At 43.7% G+C, this 24,203-nt stretch overlaps 1 protein-coding gene across 3 annotated transcripts in view; it reads right to left on the bottom strand.

The window, feature by feature from the left end:
* LOC137340951 (uncharacterized) overlaps window positions 1-13,188 on the bottom strand; it is a 47,522-nt gene extending 34,334 nt beyond the window's left edge. For 2 of the 3 annotated variants that reach the window (XR_010966919.1, XM_068003763.1), the window contains exons 1-4: window positions 13,019-13,188; window positions 11,720-11,883; window positions 3,814-3,913; window positions 1,389-1,607 (exon numbers count right to left, since the gene is read on the bottom strand). Coding sequence is in view for 1 of the 3 variants with exons in the window: in XM_068003763.1 (XP_067859864.1) it covers window positions 1,405-1,607; window positions 3,814-3,913; window positions 11,720-11,773 (357 nt within the window). In the remaining 2 variants the exon portion in view is untranslated. The remainder of the gene's footprint in view (window positions 1-1,388; window positions 1,608-3,813; window positions 3,914-11,719; window positions 11,884-13,018) is intronic. The other variant, XR_010966920.1, reaches the window with a different exon arrangement.
* Between the last annotated feature and the right edge of the window lie 11,015 nt (window positions 13,189-24,203).

The raw sequence follows: 24,203 nt of genomic DNA on the forward strand, positions 1-24,203 counted from the left end.
ATTTTCCCTGGCTAAATGGGCAGCCAGCCAACCTGCCACTAGGCTTCCGTTATTTGATCCATCCACTAGAAGGAGCACATAATACATCTAAAGTGACTTTGTTTAAGTATTTCCCAGGGTGAAAGCCTGCCAAACATCTAGAGAAAATGTTTCCACTTAGAGAATTCAGGAGAAACTTCTTTACCCAAAGAGTGGTTAGAATGTGGAACTCGCTACCACAAGGAATAGTTGAGGCGCTATCATAGATGCATTTAAGGGGAAGCTGGATAAGGACATGAAGGAGAAAGAAATAGAAGGATGTGTTGATAGGGTGAGATGAAGTAAGGTGGGAGGAGGCTTATGTGGAACATAAACACCGGCATAGACCTGTTGGGCTGAATAGCCTTTTGTAAAAAGCCAACTCTGTATTTCAGATCATTCGGATTTCAAAAACACATAAAATGTAAACTTGCATTTAAAAAAAATAATTGCTCCGAGATCATCAAAGCAACACTTAAAATAAATTCAGAGATGGAACTACTACGACACCAGTTAGGTACATGCATACAAGTAGTTATGAAGATACAATCATACCTTCGATGGACGGCACAGGCACGATGGACCGAATTACCTCTTTCTGTGCTGTATAATTCGATGTATAATTATCATCAGATGTGATTGTATTCTGTAGCTGCAATTTTCTCAGTAAACTACAGTTTCTAATTAAAGCTGCAATCTCATTCTTTTCCCATGGATGTACTCGTTCCTTTTTAATTGGTACCAACTGCATCAGTCCTACTTGTTATACTATAGACTGGGGAACGGTGTTGAACTGCATTTTGTTCAAAACTCCTCCTCAGCACCTTTCTAAAAGTCATAAATGAAGCCACCTCCAAGAGACATTTCTGCGGCACTGTAAGGATTTGCTGGCTGCGTCATAAGTATGGCCAACTTCTCCAGTCCGATTTATGTTCCTTAGCTATTTTTCAGAGAGTGGAAATTATAATACTTGATTAATATCAAACCACCATCAAATTCACAACAAAGCAAATTTGTGTGTCCAGCGGTTATGCAACTTTATTTTTCTCTTTAATTATGTACAATTTCTTTCCAGTGCTTTAATTCTTTTCTCTTTCCTTCCTAATAAAATGAAAACATATCGGATTTTTGCCAAGTGTTGATTATAGTGGCCAGCAAAGGAATGACTGCGTTGTTTTAAAATGGGTGCATGTGATGGTAATGAGCAGGATTACACACAAAGGTACAGAGAGCTCTGTGGATTCCTCCCCAGCCATTGATACTGGTGCAAGTATCCAGGTGAACAGGCTACAACTTTCAGAATTGCTTCTGCCAAGTAAGAGCTTGAAACCTGTATGGTGAGTACATGAAAAGAGAAAAAAAAAACTTACATTTATATAGTGCCTTTCACGACCTTAGGACGTCCCGAAGTACATCACAGACAATGAAGTACTTTTTTGGAAGTGTAGTCACTGTAGGAAACGTGGCAGCCAACTTGCGCACAGCAAGGTCCCATAATCTGTTTTTGTGAATGTTGGTTGAGTGATAAATATTGACCAGAACTCCCCTGCTCTTCTTCGAAATTGTGCCATGGGATCTTTTATGTCCACCTGAGAGGGCAAACGAGGCCTCGGTTTAACGTCTTATCCGAAAGATGGTACCTCCGACAGTGCAGCACTCCCTCATTACTGCGATGAAGTGTTAGCCTAGATTTTGTGCTCAAGTCTCTGGAGCAGGACTTGAATCCACAACCTTTTGACTCAGAGGCAAGAATGCTACCGCTGAGTCGACACCCGAGGCATAATTCTTGATATTGATGTGAGGTGAAGCTGGTCTCATGGGTCCCAGTGTGCCAGTCCTAACTGCGATTCCCAGGAACCCCAGATTTGCTGACCAACTGGAACCTCCTCATCTCGCTGTCTGCCAACCTGCCATGAATGACTTCCTCAGTTAAATTGATCTCACCAACCTTGACCTATCCGTGACACCAGAATAAATACAGTCAGCAACCATTGTAGGGCAGAAACAGTTTTGCTGACTGCAAGAAATGCATATCCACAATTTCGGATTTAAGTTCACTTAATCCCAAACGGAATTAAGTTTGTATTCTATTTTCACCAGACAATGGAGAGTTTATCTTCTGATATCTTCAATTGAATTTGACTTTGATTGAATATTAATGTAGTTTAATTCCTTTTTTTAAGCAAATTACCTAGCTGTATTTATTATTCCAGGTGTTAAAACATCTGTTAGAAGAGGCAATGATTAAAATAAATAGATAATCCATTATTTAAAATCTTGTATTTGCCTACATTTCCTATTGTCACGGATTTTGGTCACACTTTTAGGCAAACATTTAACATTGAAACTGCCCATTTAAACATTTAGAATGAAATCCTGTATGTAAACAATTGTCCATAACAATGCAGTGCAAGCTGTGGCCAGTAGGTGGCACTGTGAAGTGAGTTTCTAGATTCTCTCTCCCAACTCTGTGCCACCATATCATTAAAAAAAAGCTTTATATTCAGCAACTGATCATGGACAATGCCATGGGAAATTTAATAGTCATTTAAAAAAATACTCCTGGAATTTCCATGGGGGGGTTCTCAGCTGGGAGATGAATGGAATCTCCTAAATGGAACGGCTGAATGACCAAGAACAGCTGTTTACGCTGTTCCTCCAGTCTTTCCACCGATCTTCTGCCAAAGTTACGGCAGGAGATAGGGAGCACCCCACAGAAATTCTGCTGTATAATTATATTGTTTAGAAGGAACAAGAACAATTTGCATTTATCGAGTGCCATTAACAAAGAAAAATATCTCAAGGCACTTCACAGAGGTATGTGGAAGTGAATGATCCATCAACGCTGTCTCGTAAAAAACCTCCAATGTTACCAGTGCCAATGTTATCACAAATACACTTGTCTCATTGAACAGTATTGGGACCAACACAACTCATATACATTACACGTGACAGTCAACTATTAGAAACATGTAGGCAACAACGTAAAGCAGCCTTGCTCAAGCTCAGTAAGATAAAATTCAGCTGAGGCAGTTGCACTGCAAGTATTTATCGAGAGCGTTGCAAGCTGGCAGCATCGAGTTATACTGCCAGCTTCATGGCACTCTGTTATCAGGAGAATGAAGGAGCATTCCGCATGTGCATAAGTAAGCTTAAAAAGTTGGCCTTGCACTGCAAACACTGAAGCCAAAGAGGTGTGAGATTACACTTCCCACGGTGGTCTCGTGCCTGAGGCTAAATCCTAGACTACATATTATAAACAATTTTACAACACCAGTTATAGTCCAACGATTTTATTTGAAATTTACAAGCTTTCGGAGGCTTCCTCCTTCCTCACATTTACCTGAGGAAGGAGGAAGCCTCCGAAAGCTTGTAAATTTCAAATAAAATCGTTGGACTATAACTTGGTGTTGTAAAATTGTTTACAATTGTCAACCCCAGTCCATCACCGGCATCTCCACATCAACACTACATATTATGCATCGTTGAGAAGCCAACACAGCCTTGGAGCATTGCAATAGGTACAACACCGCTGCTTTAATAGATATTCTCCCTCTGGGCAGAACTACCCTTGCACTTGTATCATTGCCTGATGCAAGCTGAAAATTGTTATCAGTTGAAACCAGGCAGCAGTTTTAGGATCCTGAGTATGATGTAATATTCCTTAAAGAAAAGATGACATGTGCAGATTGAATTGAGGTTTTTTTTTTGCAGCATAGCACTTGGTTATATTTCTCTCCTAGGTTCACCTACCTGATACGCCAGTGACTGATCCAAACACTTCTCAGTACTTACTTTCTGAAGTACAGTATGTAAAAAGCAGAAGCAACAGAGGAATGTTCTCAACATGTTCTAGGTGTGGTCGAATATTCTTAATCCCCCTGGGTAATTTGGCCTGCAACGCAAATGTTAGAGTAGATTTACAGCACGCCCTGCATCCTTCATTGCAATTGAGAAAATAATTACTACCCAAACATTCCACAAGATAATTCATGTCGTTTCCGGGATATGCAAATCAGGGGAATTACACTGGGAATTGATTTACATCATGACAGGAAATTTGGAGAGATGTTGGTTGGGCGGAGGGAAAAGAGTGGGAGGAATGTAAATCATCATTTCCTCATTTTCCTTTCGTGCAGGTACTGACTTACATCGGGGCACTGTCTTACAGGTGCCAACCATCCTTTGGTACCTTGTCCAAGCTGTCTATTCTCACCTATGAAGAATGGACACTTGGCTACGGCATTAGTGGGCTACCAGAAGCCACAGGACCATCCCCCAAACATCAGCTGATGCCTTTAAAGGAAAGAGGAGAAAAAGTGGCAAAACTGAAAACATGTGCAACAAACGAGATTAAACGATGTGACACTGAGGGGGGGGGGGGGGGGAAGAGAGGGGGAGGGGAGAGAAAGAGATGGGAGAGAAAGAGAGAGGGGGAAGAGCAAGGAAAGGAGGGAAAGGGAGAGAATCAGTGCTCCAACACGTAGTTTTTGTTGTCTGCTTTACAAACTTTAAAAGTGTTATCAAACTGGGAGGGGGGGAAGAGAAAGAGAAAGTGTCTTAAGAACATAAGAACTAGGAGCAAGAGGTGGTCATAAGGCCCCTCAAGCCTGCTCTGTCATTCAATAAGATCATGGCTGATTTTCCACCTCAACTCCACTTTCCCGCCCTATCCCCATATCCCTTGATTCCCTTAGTGTCCAAATATCCAGCGATCTCAGTCTTGAATATATTCAATGACTGAGCATCCACAGCCCTCTGGGGTGGAGAATTCCAAAGATTCACAACCCTCTGAGTGAAGAAATCATTCCTCATTCTGGTCCTAAATGGCTGCCCCCTTATCTTGAGACTATGACCCTTAGTTCTACACTCTCCAGCCAGGGGAAACAGCCTATCAGCATCAAGCCCTCTTTCAATGAGATCACCTCTCATTCTTCTAAATTCCAGAGAATATAGGACCATTGTACTCAATCTCTCCTCATAGGACAACCCTCTCATCCCAGGAATCAATCTAGTGAACCTTCATTGCACTCCCTCTAAGGCAAGGATATCCTTCCTTAGGTAAGGAGATCATGTTAAAATTAGTTCAATTTTCAAAAAAAGTTGAAGTCTGAAACCAAATAATTACCTCACCTATTTTTTGCTGACAGAAAATTTCATGCTAAATATTGGTTTTGTGTGCGAGTGAGTGAGTGAGAGAGAGAGAGAGAGAACGCTAGACTGTGGCAGTCTTCATTTAATGATACTTCAATTTTAAATAGAAACAGTAGAATTTTGAAACCAGCTGATTTTTCTCACCCACGTTTTGTCGACAGAGATGGTCAATGCTAATCATTTACACCTGCGAGACAGATTCTAATTCCATATCTTCTGTGGTGTCAGGTTAGCTACCCTTGGATGTAAATCAGATCCTGCAATTCCTTATAAAGGGTTCTCTACGAAATCTCTTGTGATTTTCTGTTATCCTTTTTGTCTTTGAATGACCTCACCTACTGACTATCAAAATTAAGAAGTGGAAACCCTATAATTGGGTTAGATAACAGAGAAATCTTCATGGAAGCTACAGGATACATACTATTAGGGCTAACAAGCCCCAAATCCTACTTAATGCTGCAGAAAGTGACTAGAGGAAGAACTGATGTGCCCATAAAGGAAAATCATCAATTAGTCATGAAAGAGGCTCATTAGAGTAGCACTCTATTTTGCAATTCAAAGGGCATTTAGTCAGAACTTATGCATTAAGAGCTCTTGCAAAGCTAATATATGGGACAGAGCATCTGTGAAGTAAGATTGTTAACTGACATTTATAAATACAAATACATTAAGTAGAATAAACACTGGCTCAAAATGATATACTTTTAAAACTCAGACAGAAAATTGATTCCTTATCAAGAGCCAGTGCTTAGAGTTCACTTATGAAAGCTCCTTGATAATAATGAATTAAATAAGGCTGCATTTTCATGCAACGGCTATAATCAAATTTGTAGCTAGATATCTAATATCAAGCAATGCAGTAATAAACTTTGGAAATGAGATACATAACCTTGTTGCTCCACTGCAATTTGAAAAGTGGAAATTAAATGATCTGATCCTATGACAAAACCACCCAACTGCAAGGAGATGTAACAGTTCCAACCTATCTCCAGACCCATCTTCTCAGCACAGCCCTACAAACACATTGAAGAAATGTGTGTGTTTAAATTCCCTTTTATAGACAGGCTAACTTCATATTTTAAAACATATTGTTTAAAACACATTTAAAACATTTTGGCTTTCATCGCAAGAGGATTTGAGTACAGGAGCAGGGATGCCTTACCGCAGTTATACAGGGCCTTGGTGAGACCACATCTGGAGTATTGTGTGCAGTTTTGGTCTCCTTATCTGAGGAAGGATGTCCTTGCCATGGAGGGAGTGCAACGAAGGTTTACCAGACTGATTCCTGGGATGGCAGGACTGACGTATGAGGAGAGATTGGGACGACTAGGCCTATATTCACTAGAGTTTAGAAGAATGAGAGGTAATCTCATCGAAACATATAAAATTCTAACAGGACTAGACAGACTAGATGCAGGGAGGATGTTCCTGATGGCTGGGGAGTCCAGAACCAGGGGTCACAGTCTCAGGATACGGGGTATGCCATTTAGAACCGAGATGAGGAGAAATTTCTTCACTCAGAGGGTGGTGAACCTGTGGAATTCTCTACCACAGAAGGCAGTGGAGGCCAAGTCATTAGATGTATTCAAGAAGGAGATAGATATATTTCTTAATGCTATGGGATATGGGCCAAGTGCAGGCAATTGGGACTAGCTTAGTGGTATAAACTGGGCGACATGGACATGTTGGGCCGAAGGGCCTGTTTCCATGTTGTAAACTTCTATGATTCTATGATTCTAAAGGGATCAAGGGATATGGGGATAAAGCGGGAACAGGGTACTGAATTAGACGATCAGCCATGATCATTTTGAATGGCGGAGCAGGCCCGAAGGGCTGAATGGCCTACTCTTGTTCCTATTTCTATGTTTCTATGTCTATGTTTCTATATTATTCACTGGTGGTAGTGTTCAAAATAATGAAGATGTTATAGAATCATAGAATCATAGAAGTTACAACATGGAAACAGGCCCTTCGGCCCAACATGTCCATGTCGCCCAATTTATACCACTAAGCTAGTCCCAATTGCCTGCACTTGGCCCATATCCCTCGATACCCATCTTCCCCATGTAACTGTCCAAATGCTTTTTAAAAGACAAAATTGTACCCGCCTCTACTACTGCCTCTGGCAGCTCGTTCCAGACACTCACCACCCTTTGAGTGAAAAAATTGCCCCTCTGGATCCTTTTGTATCTCTCCCCTCTCACCTTAAATCTGTGCCCCCTCGTTATAGACTCCCCTACCTTTGGGAAAAGATTTTGACTATCGACCTTATCTATGCCCCTCATTATTTTATAGACTTCTATAAGATCACCCCTTAACCTCCTACTCTCCAGGGAATAAAGTCCCAGTCTGTCTAACCTCTCCCTGTAAGTCAAACCATCAAGTCCCGGTAGCATCCTAGTAAATCTTTTCTGCACTCTTTCTAGTTTAATAATATCCTTTCTATAATAGGGTGACCAGAACTGTACACAGTATTCCAAGTGTGGCCTCACCAATGCCCTGTACAACTTCAACAAGACATCCCAACTCCTGCATTCAATGTTCTGACCAATGAAACCAAGCATGCTGAATGCCTTCTTCACCACCCTATCCACCTGTGACTCCACTTTCAAGGAGCTATGAATCTGTACTCCTAGATCTCTTTGTTCTATAACTCTCCCCAACGCCCTACCATTAACGGAGTAGGTCCTGGCCCGATTCGATCTACCAAAATGCATCACCTCACATTTATCTAAATTAAACTCCATCTGCCATTCATCGGCCCACTGGCCCAATTTATCAAGATCCCGTTGCAATCCTAGATAACCTTCTTCACTGTCCACAATGCCACCAATCTTGGTGTCATCTGCAAACTTACTAACCATGCCTCCTAAATTCTCATCCAAATCATTAATATAAATAACAAATAACAGCGGACCCAGCACCGATCCCTGAGGCACACCGCTGGACACAGGCATCCAGTTTGAAAAACAACCCTCGACAACCACCCTCTGTCTTCTGTCGTCAAGCCAATTTTGTATCCAATTGGCTACCTCACCTTGGATCCCATGAGATTTAACCTTATGTAACAACCTACCATGCGGTACCTTGTCAAATGCTTTGCTGAAGTCCATGTAGACCACGTCTACTGCACAGCCCTCATCTATCTTCTTGGTTACCCCTTCAAAAAACTCAATCAAATTCGTGAGACATGATTTTCCTCTCACAAAACCATGCTGACTGTTCCTAATTAGTCCCTGCCTCTCCAAATGCCTGTAGATTCTGTCCCTCAGAATACCCTCTAACAACTTACCCACTACAGATGTCAGGCTCACTGGTCTGTAGTTCCCAGGCTTTTCCCTGCCGCCCTTCTTAAACAAAGGCACAACATTTGCTACCCTCCAATCTTCAGGCACCTCACCTGTAGCGGTGGATGATTCAAATATCTCTGCTAGGGGACCCGCAATTTCCTCCCTAACCTCCCATAACGTCCTGGGATACATTTCATCAGGTCCCGGAGATTTATCTACCTTGATGCGCGTTAAGACTTCCAGCACCTCCCTCTCTGTAATATGTACACTCCTCAAGACATCACTATTTATTTCCCCAAGTTCCCTAACATCCATGCCTTTCTCAACCGTAAATACCGATGTGAAATATTCATTCAGGATCTCACCCATCTCTTGTGGTTCCGCACATAGATGACCTTGTTGATCCTTAAGAGGCCCTACTCTCTCCCTAGTTACCCTTTTGCCCTTTATGTATTTGTAGAAGCTCTTTGGATTCACCTTTGCCTGATCTGCCAAAGCAATCTCATATCCCCTTTTTGCCCTCCTGATTTCTCTCTTAACTCTACTCCGGCAATCTCTATACTCTTCAAGGGATCCACTTGATCCCAGCTGCCTATGCATGTCATATGCCTCCTTCTTATTTTTGACTAGTGCCTCAATCTCCCGAGTCATCCAAGGTTCCCTACTTCTACCAGCCTTGCCCTTCACTTTATAAGGAATGTGCTTACCCTGAACCCTGGTTAACACACTTTTGAAAGCCTCCCACTTACCAGACGTCCCTTTGCCTGCCAACAGACTCTCCCAATCAACTTCTGAAAGTTCCTGTCTAATACCATCAAAATTGGCCTTTCCCCAATTTAGAATTTTAACTTTTGGGCCAGACCTATCCTTCTCCATAGCTATCTTAAAACTAATGGAATTATGATCACTGGTCCCAAAGTGATCCCTCACTAACACTTCTGTCACCTGCCCTTCCTTATTTCCCAAGAGGAGGTCAAGTTTTGCCCCCTCTCTAGTCGGGCCATCCACATACTGAATGAGAAATTCCTCCTGAATACACTCAACAAATTTCTCTCCATCCAAGCCCCTAATGCTATGGCTGTCCCAGTCAATGTTGGGAAAGTTAAAGTCCCCTACTATTACCACCCTATTTTTCTTGCAGCTGTCTGTAATCTCCTTACATATTTGCTCCTCAATTTCCCGTTGACTATTTGGGGGTCTGTAGTACAATCCTATCAAAGTGATCTCTCCCTTCTTATTTTTCAGTTCTACCCATATGGACTCAGTGGGCGAACCCTCGGATATATCCCCTCTCACTACTGCCGTGATGTTCTCCCTAATCAAGAACGCAACTCCCCCTCCTCTCTTACCTCCTGCTCTATCTTTCCTATAGCATCTGTACCCTGGAACATTGAGCTGCCAGTCCTGCCCCTCCCTTAGCCATGTTTCAGTAATAGCTATAACATCCCAGTCCCATGTACCCATCCATGCCCTGAGTTCATCTGCCTTGCCCATCAGACTTCTTGCATTGAAATAAATGCAGTTTAATCTAGACTTCCCTTGGTCTTTGCCCTGCTTTCTCAGACCATCTGTCCGGTCATGTTCTGTACACTCTCCCTTACTGCCTTTTGTTTCTGTCACCACTTTATTTCCCACTGACTTCCTGCATCGGTTCCCATCCCCCTGCCACATTAGTTTAAACCCTCCCCAACAGCACTGGCAAACACTCCCCCTAGGACATTGGTTCCAGTCCTGCCCAGATGCAGACCGTCCAATTTGTACTGGTCCCACCTCCCCCAGAACCGGTTCCAATGGCCCAGGAATTTGAAACCCTCCAGCTTGCACCATCTCTCAAGCCACGTATTCATCTTTGCTATCCTGTCATTCCTACTCTGACTAAGGTAATCCACCCATTTCTAGAATGTACCAGCAGAGGGCTGTGAGGTCAAGACAATGCAAATCACACAGAGAGTGGAAAACTGACAGACACTTTTAAAGAGAGAATTGTATAGATTTTCTCACAGATAGTGTATATATATTTTTAATGTGAATATTAACCCTTTCAGTACTCAAATCCAAATGAAGATTTTGAAGTTGAGTAGTTGAGGTGAATAGCATAGATGCATTTAAGGGGAAGTTAGATAAACACATGAGGGAGAAAGAAATAGAAGGATATCCTGATAAGGTTAGATGAAGTAGGGTGGGAGGAGGCGGCTCGTGCGGAGCATAAACTCCGGGATAGACCAATTGGACAGATTGGCCTGTTTCTGTGCTGTTAAATCTATGTAATTCTATGAATATAGACATTTTCTGTCACACAACACGTGAAAACAATATTGACTCAATTTATGAACATAAAAGAGTTTTTAGAACAGGAAAGGGCTATCAGGCCCAATAGTCAATTCCTGTTTCATCGGTTTCTAACCTGCCTACCATGGGGTAAATTCTCTGGTCGACAGGGCCCGTGAGTCGGGCGCGTGGAGACCAGAAAATTGGGCATCAGGCGTTGCGCCCAATCCCTGTAGGAATCCCACCCTCCCCCATGAGCCAATTTCCAATTGAGTTTAATGCCCGCATAGACTTTTCCTGCACATCGTTTGCAGGAGCTTCATTTTGATATTTAAATCAATGCCAAATACATGCAAATATGAGTATGCATCATTTCTCATTGTTTACAACAGGATGGCACTCTGTTCTCAGCCCACTTATCTGGAATTGGCAAGGTCCATGCACCAAGGAGCTTTTAAAGAGGCAAAGGTTTTTAAAGAATTATCATAAAAATGCTACACTGTAGTACAAATGATTTGGGCTAGAATCATTCGCTCTGTAGTAATATATTTGCCTTTTAAGTCTTATACCAGACTGCTCATTTTGGTGCTAACATTACATTAAAGAAATTGAGGGTAAAAGCTCGACAGATTTGCCAGAACACTTAAGAAAACAATGGCAGAGGACCACTTTGTAGCATTGCCTTTTCATTGGGGGAGGATTTCCAGCGTTTGCTACTTACAGTAAAATTGTAAATGTATTCTTAATATATAATAGCAAACAGAATAAATCTTCCCCCCGACGGCATTGTATTTTGCTCGGAATTAATAATCAGTTTTCCAACCTCAAGGATAAACATCCTGTGGTAGACATTATGAAAGTGACTTTTTCTTTAGCTAGTCTTCAACAGAAATGGTACATAAAAAGTAGTCACCTCCTCCCCCCAGGGAGAACACAATTACAATATTTTACATTTAAATTAGCAATCATTTGTACTTTTGGGTCTATACCTTGCTTTTTAGCTCATCTTCCAAGGAAAAAATAAACAAATCGGATGCAGGCATTATCCAAGGCACCTATCAGATGGACCATGTCTAGTCTGGCTTGGTACTGAGACCAAGTAAGATCTGATTGGCTAGAGACTACAAATGATCTTCCTGATCAAAACTGAATTCTGAAATGCAAGTAAAAATATATTCAGTTCATTATTATAAAGCCATAGATCTCACCAATAAGGAAAAATATGAATAAATTAATGTTTATATCATTAAAATTTTGCTAATTGTATTTTTGTGGGAACATTTGGATCACAACAGTTATTTAAACAAATTAACATATTGAATCAAGTAAGTGTGGCATGAGGATTCAAGCAATATTGATGTGTTCCTTCATTGCAGTTCCACAAAGTGTTTTTGCCCCGAGAGGTTCTGGAAATCACAGCTACATTTCATGACTTCAACCTTCTCCTGCCACATTCTCACGTGGCACTTCTGATGCCAGCTCTGGTAAAGAGGAATTTCCAGTGTGACATTTTCACCTCCTGCTGTTACTGCCCAGCAATGATAAATGTTTTCGGGCCTGAGGGGAGGGAGAGGTGTCCACTTCTGGGCCTGCTCCCTCCAAAAAAAGGGGCATTAGATAAGCCTTCCGACTTTGTCCCGGTGACTATCGCCATCCCTCACCTGGTGGTCCCTGGGAGCAGCGCCGGCACAGGAAGAAGGCAGGGAAATGGAGTGGCTATCTCGGCGCCCTGCCTTCCCTTTGCCACTTGCGTGCGACGGGTAGGGACGGGGTGGGTGGATGAAAATTTAGGGTCGGGATGGAGAAGAGTCAGTCCGCTGTTGCCGCCGTTATCTCAACGACTGTGGAGCGGGATAGCGGAGAGAAATCCAGGCTGTAGTCACTTCATGAGTATAAGGAATCTTACAACACCAGGTTATAGTCCAACAAACAGTTGGACTATAACCTGGTGTTGTAAGATTCCTTACATTTGTCCAGCCCAGTCCATCACCGGCATCTCCACATCATGACTTCATAAGTAGTAAAAGGCAGAGTGAAATAAGGTGCATAAACATCCACGTTAAAGGAATGGAAAGGCCGATTGTTTGATCCTGTGCTGCCAGCTTGGAATCACACTCATGTTAATTTTAATGGGCTGAAAATCAAAGGGTGTACACCCTTACATTTCCTATGACACTCTTCCTGGGAGCACAGGATTGCAGAATCTGCCCTCTCGATTCAAGTATTTCTGGTCTGATGGATCATTTCCTAATTTTTAAAATGATGTACACAAGTCATCTGCGACTAACCATCAGTGTCCAAAGCTCCACTGTTCGTCATTTTTTGTTCCTTAGTATCTGCTTGGCTGCAGCTGTTGGTTCTCAAGAGCATTTGGAGACAATTTCCATCATCACTATGATGCAAGAGTATTGGCTTACAAGATAAAGCTATCCACGCTCGCTGGTAAAAAATCAAGGACTTTCCTTCCACAAGAGCAAGTGAAACTTCAATCATTTGTTGCAAAAAAAAAGAAATAGAAAATGATTGAACATTAAAGCTTCTGATTTTGCACAGAACAAAGTGAGGGTGCACAGAACAAAGTGAGCCTATGGGGCAGGCTCACCCGTACCGTTGGCACGGGCCCGGGTTACGATCGATCTTGTGATGGGAAGTTGCAGTAGTAAGAGGAAAATGGACTAATTAGATAGGTTAGGGAGGTTCAGGGCTCACAATTTTAAGTTGTATGAGGCCAGATCGAAGTTAGATGTCAGGAGATGGTTCTTTTCCCAGAGAATAGCGGACCTCTGGGACAGGCTGCTGTCTCGTGTGGTGGACGCTGATTCGCTGAATTCCTCCAAGCGAGAGCTGGACCTGTTTCTGGCTGGGGCGGAGATCACCTCTTACAAAAGGTAGGTAATGCATGGAATTATCAGGGCCAGAGTGACCTCCTGGACCAGTTTCGATTGCAAGAGGGGTCGGAGAGGAATTGCCCAGATTTTTTCTCCCCAAATTGGCCTGGGTTTTCACCTGGTTTTTCGCCTCTCCCGGGAGATCACATGGTTTTGGGTGGGGTGGAGAGTGTATATGTTGGTATCCACAATTGTGTGGGGCAGGCCGGATGGACTAGAGGGCCTTTTCCTGTCTGTCATTCTTTGTATGGTCGTTAATTGTTCACAACGGCACTGCACAGAAGTGTGGGCAACACTTTGATGCTGTAGAGATGGAGGTACTGATGCAGGGAGGTGCACCAAAGGAAGGTGGCCTTATTTGGAACTGAAGGTCACCCTCCAGTAAAAGCATAGGTGCCAACAGCACGAAGGAGTTTGTCGACTGGGTCAGTGCAGTCCTCCAGGCCCCTCGTACCGGACTACCGATGAGGAAGGAGTGAGCTGGTGTCAGGGTCAAGGAAAAAGTGAGCGCACTTCCTCACTTGTGCAGACATTTCTTATGGAGGCCCCATCAAGCAGGAGAACCGCTGCCTCCTGCAGGAGTTACCATTGTGGACAACCTTTGCCCTTTGGCACACGTTTTTACCATTGTGCCTAAGCTTGCAGGTGAAGGTGCAACCATGGAACAGCAAACAATGTTACCAACGCAAGTTCACAATCAGTATACACGCAATCATATTTAATAAGAATACGGTTTAGAGCACTGGATTAAATGGTGCATAGAAGAAGGTAGGAACATAGGAACAGGAGTAGGCCATTCAGCCCCTCGAGACTGTTCTGCCATTCAATCAGATCATGGCTGATCTGTACCCTAACTCCATTTACCTGCTGTGGTTCGATCCCTTAATACCCTTACCAAACAAAAATCTATCAATCTCAGTTTTGAAATTTTCAATTGACCGCCAGCCTCTACTGCTTTTTGAGAGAGAGCGTTCCAGATTGCCACTACCCTTTGTTATGAAAAATTGCTTCCTGGCATCTCCCCGGAATGGCCTAGCTCTAATTTTATGTCCTCTTGTTCTGGACACCCCCACCAGATACCCTTTAATCATCTTATATCAGCCACAAAAAAAAATCTAACCATTATCCTTTTGCATTAATGTCAATTTCAAAGTTGCCGCTTATAGGGTCTTAAGTGCTCCGTTTATTTCAGGCACTGCTTCCTCACTAGTTTGCACCTTGGTAAGGTGCACTGCATGCAAGAGCAAACATAAGTGAGTAAATAAGTAAATAACACCATCGTTGATGTTCAATTACTTTTTGTGTACTGAAGGCCTTCTAATCCCCTCTTAAGTGGTGTGGGGTTACAGTTTGTACTAAGCACTGACTACAGTTTAAATATAGCTGCAGGTCAGAGTGGAGCTGGAAACAACCGGGGAAAAAGGTCGCTACACAGAAGGAACGTTGTTGTTATACAGTAGAGTACTGTAAAAGCGCTACCTCGTTATACTGGCTATCGCATATAGCGGGTAAATTGCGTTCTCACGAACGCGCCCACTATAAATGGTGGGGATTGTATATGAATGTTCACCAGTATAATGGTCATATTGTTACCTGGCACAACTGAAAAGAGGGCAAATATCATTCCATCCCAGGAGATAATGCAAGCTTCTAAGACTGTGTCAGCAGCGCCATAGGAGAACAACTGCAGTGTTTCTATCAATATAGGAATCGGTAAGGATGTTCCCAAGGATGGGTGAAACTAGAACTAGGGGGCATAATCTTAGAATAAGGGGCTGCTCTTTCAAAACTGTGATGAGGAGAAACTTCTTCACTCAGAGGGTAGTAGGTCTGTGGAATTTGCTGCCCCAGGAAGCTGTGGAAGTTACATCATTAAATAAATTTAAAACAGAAATAGACAGTTTCCTAGAAGTAAAGGGTATTAGGGGTTACGGGGAGCGGGCAGGAAATTGGACATGAAGCTGAGTTCGGATCGGTCAAGGCCCTGTGGGTGGCGGAGCGGGCCCAGAGGCTGAGTGGCCGGGTCCTGCTCCTACTTCTTGTGTTCTTTAGATTTGAGGTTAGGATCAGATCAGCCATGATCTTATTGAATGGCGGAGCAGGCTCGAGGGGCCGATTGGCCTACTCCTGCTCCTATTTCTTATGTTCTTATGTTAATATAGACACCACGTTCAGTTAAAGTCACATCAGAAGCAAAGTGACTTGATTCATCGTCTTGACTTCAACGAAAAATTTATCTTCATTTAAAATAAGAAAAGCTCAGCAGTGTCCTCTCGTTGCCTGATGGGAAGCTCTTGACAAAAATGAGTTACAAAAATAACAAATTGTCCATCAGAACCGCACATTTTGCTCCTCCTCCTGTTTTCCAGAACTCCCTGGCCTCCATTGATACCTTCCAACTTTACACTCCTCCCCAATTCATATTTTTATTTGTACAAATAGATCAGAAGAAATGAAAATAAAACACAAATTGCCACAATATGCAAGTGTACAATAGCGAGAGACCAACCACACACTGCACTGTGTAGTGCCACATACTGAAATACCATACATGTGAAAATAAGAACGTTGCTGCTTATTACTTATGGTCTTACACATGGGTGTGGAATGAGTGAGCTGCTTTGAACAGTTCCCTTCCCTCCTCCAATGGCTGGGGAAGGCCTGTGGTCAGGGGAACCCAAGAAACCTTGAGGAGGAACTGATGGGAAGAAGAAAGGGAGAACTATTTTTTGTGCCGATGGCTACTCAGGTGATTACTATATGATCTAAGGATTATTACACTGTCTCATTCCTCGGGAACATGCCCTGGCCCTCCCGAGCGGGGGAGAAGCAGATATGGCTGGGGTGGAGACATTCACACCTCACATCTCACACAGAGCTAGAAATAGAAATAGATACATATCTGGAAGAAAGACAGATGCAGATGTAAATATAGGCATAACTGAAGAAAGACCATATCCATCCACTGAAATAATTAAACCCCAGATCCCTCTCCCATGACTGACTCCCACCCCCCTCCCCCCAGGACCCCCACTCCCATCGGTGCCCCCATGCCCACCCATGCACTGGAATGTTTATTTTTTGACAACAGTAGCATTCGCCTTTGAACTATCCTCTTGGCCACCACTGCATTTACAGATCAAAACCAACAACCACACACACTATGCGGTTAAATACTGGTCAGTGTACTCACCATTATCTCCTGTCATACAAATTTAACATAGATACTGAATGTAGAATGGGCAGATGCACCGAAAGATTAATAAATTCACAGCCTTCTGAAATGCTTCTTTTTGTTATCCTACAGGGAATACATTTCAAATCACAGGATTGAAGTTGGACGTGATCTACCATTTACTTTCAAAACACTGAGGGCGTCCCTCAGCCAACTCTCCAAAGGAAGGCTCTGTCCCATCTATTTGTTGAGCAATAAAGCAATGGTGGCCACAGAGGATAAATCCAGAGCAGTTTATTGAGATACACAAAGTTATCAATCAGTACAGGCTGGAAGCATTCTTGAAAACGCACAGCATTAGATCAGTTGTAAGAGGCTTCCCTTAGCTGAGCAGGGCGGCTTGAATGAATAAAGAGAAAAAAAAGTTAATTCAGTCATAAAGGAAGGAGGCTGAAATTGGAATCGACTCCTCAATTATTAAGTTCAGATTTCCCTATGAACCATTTTCTGGAAATCTCTTGAGCCAGTTAGATAATCTCTTTTGCTGTAATTTTTCAACAGCTGAATGATGATTAGGAACAACGGGGAGTATGTGGGGGGGGGCGGGGGGTGGAGTTCAGTAGTAGAAGAAACCATGGACGAAAAACGGGTGGGTTGGGGGGCATTGAAAATCGCACCCATTTCAGACCTGCCTCCAACCCACCCATTTCTGGTTTTTACTTGGGCAGGATGAGGGGCGGGCAACCAACCCGCTCCCAGGAGGCAGGTTGGTGACTGAAACCTTTCAAGGAGGCTGCGGGCCTCCATTTTTACAGATTTTGCAATTTCAACCACGGGGGCCGGGATTCCCGGGCCTTCTCCTTTACGCCACGTGAAAGCAGACGAGAAGGCCCGAAACTGCAGGTAAGTGCCTTTCTGGCACAGCTTGTGGGCCTGGAGGAGCAGAAGTGCTTCCCCCAGGCCCAACAAGCCTATCTGCAGCGACCCCCGCAATGATCGCAGACCTCCCCCCAACGACCACGGACCTCCCCCATTGATCGCCGACCAATCCAAGGACTGCAGACCCCCGCGATGACCCCCGATCTTGAAACCCCCCCCCCCCCATGACTGACATCCCCCCCCACACCGTGACCCCCATGCCCATCGGTGCCCCCGTGCCCACCCATGCCCCCCCCCCCCATCCATACAATCAAAAACTTACCTTTTCATGTCCTCTCCCTGGCTGCTATCCCATCCGACAGAGGCCAGCCTGTCAATCAGGCGGGCCAATCGGATGGCAAACCGACAAAAAAAACAAAACACGTCCTTACGTCAAAATCATAAGGAACGTCTGGGAAACCCCTATTTACGGGTTTCCCGTCCGCAAATTGACCCCACCCCCCATTCCCTTCCCGGCTCAGGGTCAAAATCATGCCCCATAACTCTGCACTATTTTGTGGTTGAGGCCGACCGATAGCACTTAAATTTGGGTTCCAGACATCCATTTTTTCCCCATATGTATTCTACAATTATATACCATTGTTACTACTTAAAATGAAATCAGAAAGCAGCTTTCTGGTAGCTTTGGCAAAAACTCCCCCAGGATCCCCCCTGCCCTAGATCTGAAGCTGCATCTCTCTCATCTCCCCTCATGCCCTCTCCAAGCTCATCTGGTCCATGAGAGCCACAGCCTCAGTGATTTTTATTTACAACAGCTAGGATGTGGTTGGAGTTCCACTTAAAGGCTGGGTTTCTAAACCCTACCTCAACTTACACTTGAACTTGGCGAGCCTCTATTCCAATTTCTGCAATCGAATGGAGATGATTTTTATTTTATCTCCATCTTAACCTATGTAAGGAATCTTACAACACCAGGTTATAGTCCAACAGCTTTATTTGAAAATCACAAGCTTTCGGAGGCTTCCTCCTTCGTCAGGTGAGTGGGGGATTCCATGAAGGTTACCGCATATATAGTCAGAGAACAATGCCTGGTGATTACAGATAATCTTTCCAACTGCCCGTTGTCAAGGCAATCAGACAGAGACACATTACAGACAGGACTACTGAATATACAAACGGTCCAAACCCAAAGACAGAGAGAGAGAGAGAGAGAGAGAGAAACATCCGAAAGGAAGAGAAAGAGAGAGAATGACCAGTTGTATTAAAAATAGATAACTCTTTCTTCGCTGGTGGGGTTACGTGTAGCGTGACATGAACCCAAGATCCCAGTTGAGGCCGTCCTCATGGGTGCGGAACTTGGCTATCAATTTCTGCTCGACGATTTTGCGTTGTCGTGTGTCTCGAAGGCTGCCTTGGAGAACGCTTACCCGAAGATCGGTGGCTGAATGTCCTTGACTGCTGAAGTGTTCCCCGACTGGGAGGGAACCCTCCTGTCTGGCGATTGTTGCGCGGTGTCTGTTCATCCGTTGTCGCAGTGTCTGCATGGTCTCGCCAATGTACCATGCTCCGGGGCATCCTTTCCTGCAACGTATGAGGTAGACAACGTTGGCCGAGTCACAGGAGTATGAACCATGCACCTGGTGGGTGGTGTCCTCTCGTGCAAGACATGCCAGATCATCGACACAGATACCACCATCACACGAGAGGACACCACCCACCAGGTACATGGTTCATACTCCTGTGACTCGGCCAACATTGTCTACCTCATACGCTGCAGGAAAGGATGCCCCGGAGCATGGTACATTGGCGAGACCATGCAGACACTGAGACAACGGATGAACAGACACCGCGCAACAATCGCCAGACAGGAGGGTTCCCTCCCAGTCGGGGAACACTTCAGCAGTCAAGGACATTCAGCCACCGATCTTCGGGTAAGCTTTCTCCAAAGCGGCCTTCGAGACACACGACAACGCAAAATCGTCGAGCAGAAATTGATAGCCAAGTTCCGCACCCATGAGGACGGCCTCAACCGGGATCTTGGGTTCATGTCACGCTACACGTAACCCCACCAGCGAAGAAAGAGTTATCTATTTTTAATACAACTGGTCATTCTCTCTCTTTCTCTTCCTTTTGGATGTTTCTCTCTCTCTCTCTCTCTCTGTCTGTCTTTGGGTTTGGACCGTTTGTATATTCAGTAGTCCTGTATGTAATATGTCTCTGTCTGATTGCCTTGACAACGGGCAGTTGGAAAGATTATCTGTAATCACCAGGCATTGTTCTCTGACTATATATGCGGTAACCTTCATGGAATCCCCCACTCACCTGACGAAGGAGAAAGCCTCCGAAAGCTTGTGATTTTCAAATAAAGCTGTTGGACTATAACCTGGTGCTGTAAGATTCCTTACATTTGTCCACCCCAGTCCATCACCGGCATCTCCACATGCATCTTAACCTGACAGTCAGTATAATATTACAATGGTACTCAAAGAAACCCCTCCTCTTTGGGAGTGCCTTTGTAATATTTTATTTGGAGAGTCCCTGATCTCAGTGGAGAGGCACTTTCTCACAAGAGGAAAACGTCAGGCCAGGTTGACGGGGGAGGGGGGAAGGGGCGCAGGTTGTTTGGTTACCTTCTAGCCATATGCAACACACTCTTCCTGACGGTATACTTTCAGGAAAATGCTGTGCACAGTGTCTTTCATTGAAATGAAGATAAGCTCAGGCAAACAACAATGAGTTATAATGCTTATTAGTTGCTGAATTCCCATTCGTTAAGCCAATTATAGTAAAGTTCACAGATAAAAGCATATAATAATTGGTCTCTGATTATTTTTCCTGGGCTGAAGAAAGTTGTTCTGAAAATTTTATTGATTCCCTTCAGAAAACGGAGACGCAATTTGCTTAAGGTAATGTGGGATTGATTTTACCTTTCTTTAATTCCCTTTACTTCCAGGAAACTCTCTATTTCTGTTTTAAATTTATTTAATGATGCAGCTTCCACAGCTTCCTGGGGCAGCAAATTCCACAGACCTACTACCCTCTGAGTGAAGAAGTTTCTCCTCATCTCAGTTTTGAAAGAGCAGCCCCTTATTCTAAGATTATGCCCCCTAGTTCTAGTTTCACCCATCCTTGGGAACATCCTTACCGCATCCACCTGATCAAGCCCCTTCACAATCTTATATGTTTCAATAAGATCGCCTCTCATTCTTCTGAACTCCAATGAGTAGAGTCCCAATCTACTCAACCTCTCCTCATATGTCCACCCCCTCATCCCCGGGATTAGCCGAGTGAACCTTCTTTGTACTGCCTCGAGGGCAAGTATGTCTTTTCTTAAGTATGGACACCAAAACTGTATGCATTATTCCAGGTGCGGTCTCACCAATACCTTATATAACTGCAGCCATACCTCCCTGTTTTTATATTCTATCCCCCGAGCAATAAAAGCCAACATTCCATTGGCCTTCTTGATCACCTGCTGCACCTGCATACTAACTTTTTGATTTTCTTGCACTAGGACCCCCAGATCCCTTTGTACTGCAGTACTTTCCAGTTTCTCGCCATTAAGATAATAACTTGCTCTCTGATTTTTCCTGCCAAAGTGCATAACCTCACATTTTCCAATATTGTATTGCATCTGCCAAATCTCCGCCCACTCACCCAGCCTGTCTATATCCCCTTGTAGGTTTTTTATGTCCTCCTCACTCTCTACTTTCCCTCCCATCTTTGTATCATCTGCAAACTTTGGTATGTTACACTCGGTCCCCTCCTCCAAATCGTTAATATAGATTGTAAAGAGTTGGGGACCCAGCACTGACCCCTGCGGAACACCACTGGCTACTGGTTGCCAGTCCGAGAATGAACCATTTATCCCAACTCTCTGCTTCCTGCTGAGAACCAATCCTCCACCCAGGCCAGAATATTACCCCCAATCCAGTGATTCTTTATCTTGAGCAATAATCTTTCATGTGGCACCTTGTCAAATGCCTTCTGGAAGTCTAAATACACTACGTCCACTGGTTCCCCTTTATCCACCCTGTACGTTATGTCCTCAAAGAACTCAAGCAAATTTGTCAGACATGACTTCCCCTTCATAAAGCCATGTTGACTTTGTCCGATTAAATTATGTTTATCCAAATGTTCCGCTACTGTCTCCTTAATAATAGATTCCAAAATTTTACCCACCACAGATGTTAGGCTAACTGGTCTATAATTTCCAGCCTTCTGCCTACTACCCTTTTTAAATAAGGGTGTTACATTAGCAGTTTTCCAATCTGCCGGGACCTTTGCCGAGTCCAGAGAATTTTGGAAAATTATTACCAAAGCATCCCTACTGCCACTTCCCTCAAGACCCCAGGATGTAAGCCATCAGGTCCAGGGGATTTATCCACCTTGAGTCCCATTAATTTACTGAGTACCAATTCCTTAGTGATTTTAATCGTATTTAGCTCCTCCCCCCCCTAGAGCCCCCTGTTTGTCCAGTGTTGGGATATTCTTAGTGTCCTCTACCGTAAAGACTGAAACAAAATACTTGTTCAGCATTTTTGCCATCTCCATGTTTCCCACCTTTAATTTCCCGGTCTCATCCTTTAAGGGACCTACGTTTGCCTTAGCCACCCTTTTTCTTTTTATATAACTATAGAAACTCTTGCTATCTGTTTTTATATTTTTTGCTAATTTATTTTCATAATCTATTTCCCTTTCTTAATCAATCCTTTAGTTACTTTTTGCTGTCTTTTGAAGACTTCCCAATCTTCTATCCTCCCACTAAGTTTGGCTACCTTATATGTCCTTGTTTTTAGTCGGATACTATCCTTAATTTCTTTACTTAGCCACGGATGGCTGTCATTTCTTTTACACCCTTTTTTCCTCAGTGGAATATATATTTTTTGAAGGTTGTAAAATAACTCCTTAAATGAACACCACTGCTCATGTACCGTCTTACCCTTTAATCTATTTTCCCAGTCCACTTTAATCAATTCCGCTCTCATACCATCATAGTCTCCTTTATTCAAGCTCAGTACGCTTGCTTGAGAACCAACCTTCTCACCCTCTAATTGGATATGGAATGTAACCATGTTATGGTCACTCATTCCAAGGGGATCCTTAACTAGGACATTATTAATTAATCCTGGCTCATTACACAGGACCAGGTCCAAGGTTGCTTGCCCCCTTGTAGGATCAGTTACGTACTGCTCAAGAAATCCATCCCCAATACACTCAATAAACTCTTCCTCAAGGCTGCCCTGCCCAATTTGATTTGTCCAGTTAAAATCCCCCACAATCATAGTTGTTCCCTTATTACATGCCCCGACTATTTCCTGATTAATACTTCTTCCAGCAGAGTTGCAACTATTAGGAGGCCTATATACTACGCCCACTAGTGTTTTTTTCCCCTTATTATTCCTTGTCTCTACCCAAACTGTTTCATTATCCTGATCCTTTGTCCCAATATCATTTCTCTGTATTACAGTGATTCCTTCCTTTATTAACATAGCCACCCCACCTCCCCTTCCTTCGTGCCTGTCCTTCCTGATTGTTAAATACGCTGGCATATTTAATTCCCAGTCGTTGTCACTCTGCAGCCATGTTTCTGTAATGGCCACAAGATCATACCCATACGTCGTTATTTGTGCTGTTAACTCGTCCATTTTGTTACGAATGCTATGTGCATTCAGATAAAGAACTTTCAAATATGTTTTGTGACACTTAGTTCCTGCTTTTTCCTTTTTTAACACTTTACCTTTAACTCCATACCTTCTGTCCCTTCCTGACACGCTTTCCTCTGTCTCCCTGCTCAGGTTCCCAACCCCCTGCCACAGCTTTGATGCTGGGTTAATCGCCTTACGCCTTCTAGTTTTTATTTTATCTGTCGTGCCTAAAGTACACTTTCTTTCCGCTGCTCTACGCTTTTCCCTTTCACTTGTTCTTGAACAACTGTTTGTACTATTTGTATTGTAGATTTCCCCTGGGTCTTCCCCTCTCTTGCTGCTCTCAACTTTATTCCCTTCTGACTCCCCGCTCAGGTTCCCATCCCCCTGCCACTCTAGTTTAAACCTTTCCCAACAGCACTAGCAAACACCCCCGCGAGGACATTGGTCCCGGTCCTGCTCGGGTGTAACCCGTCACGTTTGTACAGGTCCCACCTTCCCCAGAACCAGTCCCAATGTCCCAGGAATCTAAATCCCTCCCTCCTACACCATCCCTGCAGCCACGCATTCATCCTGTCTATTCTCCTGTTCCTATACTCACTAGCACGTGGCACTGGTAGTAATCCTGAGATCACTACCTTTGAAGTCCTGCTTTTTAATTTATCTCCTAACTCCTTAAATTCACCTTGCAGGACCTCATCCCTTTTTTTACCTATGTCGTTGGTACCAATATGGACCACGACTACTGGCTGTTCACCCTCCCCCTCCAGAATGCCCTGCAGCCGCTCCGTGACATCATGCTACCCGCGCCCAAAAACGGCCCTTAACCAAATTTTTTTTCCCCCGTTGCCTTTTCCCTTCTGGAACCTGGGTTCGAATCTCG

The sequence above is a fragment of the Heptranchias perlo genome, chromosome 22 (assembly GCF_035084215.1).
Source record: "Heptranchias perlo isolate sHepPer1 chromosome 22, sHepPer1.hap1, whole genome shotgun sequence".
NCBI lineage: Eukaryota > Metazoa > Chordata > Chondrichthyes > Hexanchiformes > Hexanchidae > Heptranchias > Heptranchias perlo.